General features: G+C 36.6%; 1 protein-coding gene across 1 annotated transcript in view; it reads left to right on the forward strand.

The window, feature by feature from the left end:
* BBS9 (Bardet-Biedl syndrome 9) overlaps window positions 1–6582 on the forward strand; it is a gene marked incomplete at both ends in the record, with an annotated part of 174741 nt that extends 168159 nt beyond the window's left edge. The window contains one exon of the mRNA XM_084260646.1: window positions 6416–6582. Coding sequence (XP_084116772.1) covers window positions 6416–6582 — 167 coding nt within the window. The remainder of the gene's footprint in view (window positions 1–6415) is intronic.
* Window positions 6583–8815: the final 2233 nt, after the last annotated feature.

Consider the following 8815-nt stretch of genomic DNA (forward strand, 5'->3'; position numbering starts at 1 on the left):
AACTGTTCCTGTCTGACTACTGTTCCATCAAGGCTGTTGCAAATGTCCAGAAGACCCTGCATAACAGGGCCTCATGCAGCAAATTGCAATCTGTTATTTCACTTTCACAGCTGGGAAAAAAAATCCCATTTTTACTAATCTGCATTACTGAGCTTCCTCTTGTTGTTAAGAGCTTGTGAACAGTGTTAATATGCCTCAGTCTCCTTGAAGGTAAATAGTTGTCTGTTCCTCTGAATGAGTCAATGAATGCTCACCTTGGAAGTTTTGCAGTATGATTGTGTGACAAAATGCTTTCAGAACTCATAGCTTACAAAACTACAAACCATGCCACAAACATTTACTATCTCTTGAATTTCTGACTGTGGGTAATGAGGACTTCTTTGTTCTCCACTAAGAAGTCCATAATTTGTGTGTGTATACATGTACGTACAAATACATAGTGTCTATATATTAGTCCACATGCTTGCATCTTCAGCTTGAAGACTCCTTCATATGTGTGCTCCAGGAAATGTGTTTTGCATGGGAGTAGGTGCAAAACATTTGTCTAAACTTTTTAGAATGGTGAATACCAGGAGGGGTTGGTATCAAGGTTTCAAAAGTCAATTTTAATCTTCCTCCTTTCAGTGTACCCTGAAGAAAGGTTAGAGACTACATGAAGACAATATTGCAAACTTGTGTTTTGAGAAGTGTGCTTGGGAGATCCCAGCTGCTCTGAATGCTGGCTTGGAGGTGCTCTCTTGGGCTGTGTTAGCAGATAGAAACTAATTGACAGTCATGGAGAGTGTGCATCAAAGGGAGCATTGCATATTTAGGTTTTTGATGTAAATTAGTAAAAAAATCTAAAGATCTATTAGCCTTCTTACCACTGCATTACTGAAACAATACATTGTATGCAAACTCTACAGAAATGGACGAATATCTTACTGGGAACAAAATATTTGGTATAAAATTCTTTATATATTTCCTGTTTTTGTATCCTAATACATATATGTAGACTTGTGTGCAAATTTATGTATGTGAACTGAATCTAATTATAACAAAATCCTTCCATATTCCTCTTGGTCCCTAAAATGGTAGCATGAAAACTGAGTTTGTTGCTGAATAACGAATGTCCTGAGAATATGTTGATGGCAAATATATTCTAAAAGTTCTGCTACTGCTGTATTTAAGCATTTTGAATAAGCACCTTATGCTAAATTGAAGCTGTGTACTGATACACTGAATATGGGGAAAAGAATGTGAGACCCAGTCAGCAAAACCCACCAGGTGTTATGTGAGGCAGTGCACACTGAAAGATACGATGATTTTTATTGTTATGATGTTTGTCAAGAACTGTTATTCCCCTTGAAAAGTTCTTGTTATAAGCTGTTATTTTTTTAGTGTTGTTACATAAAGGCATATGGAAGTTCTCCAAGCACCACAAAACTCAGTAATAATTACCTCCTCCAACACACCTGAACACAGAGCGTGCTTTTCAGCCAACCCGTGCTCATCAGGTGAATAGGGTGTTGGATGGAACAGTGCACTTACGTGGGCGAAGGACAGCTGTCATCATTCATCCTTTGTTCCTAGTGAGGGGCAAAAGACTTGTGGTAGATATTGAGTGGCATTGTATCATTTAATGTTATTGCATTCTTGGTCCTGTGTTAATAAGGGTACTACTGAATGTTGACTTTGATTGTGTTCTTGGCTGAATGTCCAATAATGCTGCTTTAATGAAAACAGCTGTTAGGTCTGTTCTTAGCAATGTGTTTCCCAGTGCCATTTGTATGTCTTGCATACCACAAGCACTGAAGAGTGGTCAAGACAATTTGACAGTTTAAACACCATGGTTGTTCCCATAAAGAGGTTATACTGCCAAGGTACCCTGAACTTCTTAAGATTTTATGAATTCAAATGTGTTCAATATATTTGAGTGTGCTATAAGGTCAAACAGAAGTTTGTGTAATTGGTGAAAATTGTATCTGGAGAGCTCTCAATGAAAACAAGGGCAACTTGTAGGACAAGCTATGGAATTTATGAACTGGAAGTTCTGTCAAGAAGCAGCTCAGTACAGCAAGGGTAAAGCAGAACTGTGGTATGTCCTCTCACTTGTCTTCTCACTTGTCCTGCTTTGGACCTCATCATAAACTCAAATGTATTGTTTTCTTCTGTAGATTTTATTGTCTTATCTTCCTTCTAGAAAGCAATAATAGTGCTATCTATCTACAAAGCCTGCATGCAGTGTCTATTTCAATAGGCAGGCTACTTTCTGATGGGCAGATCCTAAAAAGATACACAGGATTTAAGTAAGTGTAGCTGGCAGAATTGAAGTAACCGATTAACTATGTTATAAAGAAAAAATCGCTAATGGCTTAGGCTGCCTTTTTAGTCGATTTATACACTTCCCTAAAATTATGAACAATACAGAAAACCCAACTGAATATGGTTTTGCATATAGTTTTGGAATATCTATGAAATTTTGCTGTTTAGATTATCTCCATTTTATAATGGTATACACACGAATGACACAACCCACTCTTTAGAGAGCTTCCTGCTGGCACTTTGATTTCCTTCGCTGCCAAAGGCTGCTTTTTCTTTCTTTTGCTTCTTTCTGTAGACTCTTACAAGAGTTAATTTCAAAGGAAAATGGAAACTTTAGACATAGTTTAGATTGTGATTGAGTGGAAGAGAAAGAAGAAACGCAAATAGTCTTTCCCTTGAAATGCCTTTTCATTTTTAGGTGTATACTACTTTTGTTTTCCTGTTTTTAAACTTTTAGAGTAGTGTTGAAACATGTAAAAACATGGTGATAGGAGCCTGCAGGAAAACTGTCAGTACTTAATTTTTGTTCAATATGTATTTTATGTTTATGTTTCTTTTGGGTGTGGGTGTCTTTTTCCAACTTAAGAACCAAATGTGTTATAAAAACAGATGTAGTGAAAATAAACACGAGAAGTCTCATTTCCTTTGGTGAACAAAGTTCACAATTAGCTTGAGTGTAATTTTTTGTGTGTTGTACCCTATCAAACAGTTTTGCTGGCCAAAGCTTGCTTTCTTGGATTTATCATGACTGATAAAATATCTGTGATGTCAGACAAGAATTTAACTACACAGAAAGGGGGGAAAGAATGGGTCAAACGTAACAACATATTATAGATGTTATTTCTGCCAACAATTAATGGGGAAATTCATTTTATGAAGCACTGTTTACAGACTGACATCTGGAGAACTTCTCAACTTGGATCATTTCCAGTGTGTAGATTTATGTACTACTATTTCTGCCCCTCTTTCCCCCTTTTTCCTTAAATATTTCGCTTCTCTGATTTGTAGTTTTCATTAATTTTCAATGAATGTGAATTATTCTGCTGCAGTAATTTCTTTTAGTATTCCAGGTGCATAAAATTTTTAAATGCTTCTCAAATGGACATTCAGTGGATACTTTTTGATATTTAGAGAGAGATGCACAAGAATTCAAAGAGATGGTTTTCCTAAAGTAAAAGATGTTAGTCTTTGACCACAGAAGTCAGAGTAGAACCCTGAAATGGAAAAGTGTGAAATTAAAAAGTTGAGAGTCCTGTCAAGAAAGGATCTTTTCTTTCTGAGTTGTAAAATGGTTTTGAATCATAAAATCCTGGTCTACTGTGGTTTAGATACTATATTCAGTGGTGTATATTTGTGCCTTACCCAGTTCCATTTTTTTAGTCCAGTTTAAAATTTACTCTGGATGTTTTGGTTCATTATGACAATTGTCTTAGTGCAATCTCCACTCCTTTCTTCTTGTGGAATCCTAGCATGCTGTTGAGGACATCCATTATTATCTTGAGAATAGGTACCTGCGCCTATCAGAACAACAATTTTCCGTTGGGTCCATCCAAAGAAGCAGATACCACTTAGGTTGATGTGCAGATGATGGCCCATTCATTGTGCCTAGTCCGAGGTATCTGAACAAGTTAGGGGACGTATGTCTGCAAATTCTAGTAGTTCCATCAGTTAGAAGGTAATACTGGTATTGTAAGAGTAAGATAGAAACATAGGGGCTCAAAGACCTTGTTTATGTAGTAAAAATATCCATATTATATTGCTTTTTTGCCAGGTCATTCATTTAAATAATTATTGGTGCAAAGTCCAGGTTAGATCCTGCCCCACTAATATCAGTGCTCTTAGCACATGGAATGCCTTTAGGAAACAATAGTATTTAAAAATCAATTGACAGGGAACAGTTATTAGATTGCAGAAGTAAGACTAACTACTCTTAATGCTGATTCTATTACTTTGTGTTCTGTCTATACTTTCTGTGTGAAATAGTCTCTTATTGGTAACATTTTAGTCCTCGCTATTCTTTGTCAAGTTATAGTAGTAGTGAAGTACTCTTGCTTCAAAATCAAGAGCTGGAAGTTGTTTTCTTTCAGCAACTGATGTGTTACACCTAAGGGCAAATAGACCTTTTCCTTTTCTTGTTCAGTTACTATCAGTGTTGATGACTAATGAACGAAATATTTTGGCATCAAAAACCATCAATTCTCAAGGCTATGCAAGCTATTGAATTTCAGGTTTTAAAATGAATGCTGTAAAAGTTTTTTCATGTAGAAATTCAGTAGATGCTGACTAGGCAAGTATTCACTCGCGATGTCAGAAAATGTTAAAAAACTTTTTAAAATATATGATGCCATTCTTAATAGTATTTTTGTGCAAAAAAACTTAATTTGGTTTCCCATGTTTACAGATTAGTTTAATATGGCAGATTTTTATCTGAAAAATAAGAATGAGTAATATCTCAATTGACCTTTAAAACATTGGTTTCCATTTCATCAAATCTCATAGTTTACATTTTAATCACAATATGCAAATGGCAACAGAAGTATTAATTTACTGATATTTATTTTCATTTAGGGTGTATATCTAATGCAATGTCAGACACTGCCCCAGTGTTACAGTATTTTAACATGAAGACATTTTTCCTCATTTCCCATGTTCTCCTTCAGTTTCATAGCAGGTACCATAAATATCTGGAGTTGTCATGGGTCATAAGTGCACATGCTGACATGTTCATTCCCAACCTTCCTTTCTAACAGGGAAAAAAAATGGCTTGCTCTAAATCAAACATAAAGCCCATGCTGTATCTTATACTTTCTGTCAGGACGTATCTGGAATATCCTCTTCCTTAAGAACAAAGGATGCTGTGTCAGTTCTTCATCTGGTAGGGATGAGTGTTTTCACAGGATGTGCTGGAGCTGCCACGCTTTACCTGAGCTAGATAGTGAGGAACACTTCTGTGGGACATCATGCATTTCTTTGCCAGTGCTTCTGAAACTGCTGGGGAAACTGCAGCTCGCCTGCTTGGGCATGTGGCCTTATTTTTAACAACTGTTTCACTCAGTTTGTAAGGAGAGAACAATTAGTGTTGCTGCAAATTGAACACACTGGTTATGGGGCTAAAGAAGAACATTTATTTTCAAAATAGAACAACTCTGACACAGAGGGGAAAAGTCTGTGCTCTCCACTGGGAGTTGATGTGCTGTTTATAAACACCTGCTTTCAGAACACAATAAGTACATAGATTTGTTTCCTTGCTAGTGGTGATCCTGGGAGGGCCATGAGAGCAAGATGCAGCTCAGCTGTGTGCTGTTTTGTTGGCAGTGCACTTACTGCAAGGCCACATTTTTACTGTGGAAATGGGACGTGTCTTCCAAAGTCCTGATCACAGCTGTTGTAACATTAATTTTCATCAGCCTATTCCACTACAAGCTACTGCAGCTATCTTCAGGTGATACTAGATTGTGCCTGTCTTTTTATTTTAAATATAGGCCTTTTAAACGTGTTTGAAGAGAAAGCTTTAAGTCATTCTGTTCTATTATGAACTACCCAGAACACAACATGGCAAAATACAGAGACTCTATTATGCCTTGCATCCTAAGGTCACTTAGGAGTAAGGTATTGCCAGTGCAGTGTAGTACTGGGCAGCGAAAGTGTCCCTATATTTCTGTATCTCTAGTACTAAGTAATAAAAATACTATATTTAATTGCCCATCCAGAAAAAAATCCTTGTGGCAAGCTAACAATCTTCATAAGGTTTATTGACTTTGTATACTTATTTCTTTCAAACTTATTTACTTTTATTAAAAAGTAGCTCTCAGTTATCCAATTTTTAACACAAACCACGTTATTTCCATCTTCTGTGTGGAACTAGTGTTATGTGTTCTGTGGTCTTAATACATGCAAATCTTTTGAAGCCAGCATTAACAGCAGCTAGAAGTCATTAGGCAGAACCAGCTTTCTAAACAAAAGTAAGAGTTTTCTTTAACATTACTCCGAAGTGAAAGCAAAGACTGTTTCAGTTTTATATGTTCCTGTTCACCTCTTTTCCTTAATTACGCACTGGTCAACTTGTTTTGTTACATAAACACCACGTTAATGTTCTTCCATTTTCAACTAGGCGGCTGTACTACAATCCCAGAGTCTGATTTAGAAGAGCGAACTGTTATACCGGGCTCCTCAGCAGCGTTTCCTGATCACAGGCAGATCACAAAGTCTGGTAAGAGAAGGAAAATTATGGTGCTTTACTTGGAGGTGTACAGCTCATCTTTTCGCCGTGCTTGTTGACATATGAAACAAGTAACAGTTATTTCAGGCATTGTAAGCATAATTTTTAGGTTTTATTGTACCATGTGGTGGATTCTGAGTTTATTCAAGAAGTTTATTCAAGCTTCTATCAAACGTAGTTAAACTGTAGAGATGAATCTTGGAATTAATTAACTTCACAGTTGAAAGATTTTGTGCTACATAATACTCAAATGACATTCTCACAGGTCTTATTCATGACTTCTTCCAGCAGCAAAATGAAACTGAGGACATGTAATAAAACTTCTTTTTTTCTTCCTTCTGAAGTATGGTGGTTAGACTTTGTGCCAGCTGATTAAAATATGGCCATTACTTATCTTTTGTGGGGAGACTTCCTAGAATTTCAGAAAAATATTATTGGATATAATAAAAAGAAATTATACTGGCTATAAAATACGCTGCATACAGTGATGACACGTTTTCTGGAAAGACTTCATGCTGCCGGGAACTGTGATATAGTGTTAACATATTTTAAAAGCAGCACTATAAAGTAGTGCATTGCAGTTTAATTAAGTGCCTGGTAAGCTCTCAAGCTTTGACTGCAGCTATTTCCCATTCTGTTCATGAAGTTGTACCTTCTCTCCTCTTGCCCCGATATTGTCTGTTGTTTTTTTTTTTTCCCTTTACTATTAATTTTTAAAATGTATTTGCTGCTTGTATACCAGATGTATTTATTATAGCTGGGTGTTGAAGTTAAGAGCAGCAGCTTAAAGGTTGCAATCAACATTGGTCGGAAATAGACAGAAAGTCCTTATATACCTGTAAAAACACAGTTAATTGTGTGTTTAAAAGCCATTCATCTGCTTATTTGCCCAGTTTACTCTTGCTCAGTGATTGCAGAAGCAGAACTTACATTAGCAGATTTTTCAGAGTGGACAAGAACAAAGCATATTTAATGCACCCATGTATAATAATACCACAGTGTAAATCCAAGGTGAGTACCTGCTCACAAAATTGACCTGCAAAGTCAACTGAAGGCCTTGAGCTCTGTTCTAGAGTTGTAATTGCTTGCCGTGCTCATGGACTTCAGGTCACAAGAAGGGAAAAGCTGTCAAAATTGACATATGTATATTTTAACCTTTGTTATCTGGATACATTAAATATCCTCCTGGTAATGGAAAAGTGTATCATCTCTCTGATGTCTCTGAATAAAATTCCAGCTTCAGGGCATTACACCAAGAAATCAAGACCATGTGGCAGGCAGGCAGTTGGCTTTGAGTGATGCTTCATTCTTCTGATCAAGCGCATATTTGTTCTTCAGTAAAAGGTGTTCTGCTATGTTTAAATAATGTGATTGTTGAAAAGACTAGCATAGGAGGAAGAGTGTAGAAGTGAATTCAGGAGATCCAGTGTGGGGGAGCCTCCATATCCAAGTGTAAGTCTTAGCCCATGATAAACATTGAGACTTTTATCACATCATAGCTGGCTCTTGTTGCTTTTTAACTGTAAAAGGCAGAATGAAGACTTTGAAAGCTTAAGAAAAAAGTCTTCAGTTTTACAGCCATGTGTTATACCAGCGAATTTAATTCATTCGTGGTAAGAATTGACTGCCATCTGCCAGTTAGTGCTGCAGTATAGAGAGCACCTAGAATGTCTGCCACTGAGCTGCCTGGAAATTCAAATTACTACAAGTGTAAGAGCCAAGTGAGCTACTTAAACCGTAAGGTAACACAAGGCATGAAATCACAGTACTGCAAAGTTTTTCTGTACATGGTATTTTTGGCCTGGGTTCTTGTTCAGACACCAGAGACTACAGCAAAACTACAGTGATTACAATGAGCTGTCAAAGAATGTTTGTTGTATCTAATGTACCCTTTCTTGTGAGTGTGAATTTAGTTTAACTATACCCAGTCAATAAGAGAAAAAAGGCCCAAAGTAGCGTAACAGTTCTTTTTCTTGATACATCATCCTTCATTTCTTGAGGGAATTCAAGAAAGAATTCGATTTTAAGTTGAGGGGCTTTGTTTTCATGTAGATGGCTTCTGTTGTTCATATCTCTAGGAGGGTTGTTTAATGGTGATGCAAAATTATACTTGTTCTAGAGAGGCTTCTGCATTTAGTGAGTGTTTTTTGTTGAGCTGTATCAGCTGAACTGATATGCCATACCTAGGCTTCTTAATGTTTTTTACCAAAAATCCCTACATTTTTATGGTAGAGGTTTAAATAGATAAAAATAGATAAAGGCTACAACACCAAATAGCTAAAACCTGAAGAG

This window comes from Gallinula chloropus (genome assembly GCF_964237585.1).
Source record: "Gallinula chloropus genome assembly, chromosome: 2".
In the NCBI taxonomy this organism is placed as follows: Eukaryota; Metazoa; Chordata; class Aves; order Gruiformes; family Rallidae; genus Gallinula; species Gallinula chloropus.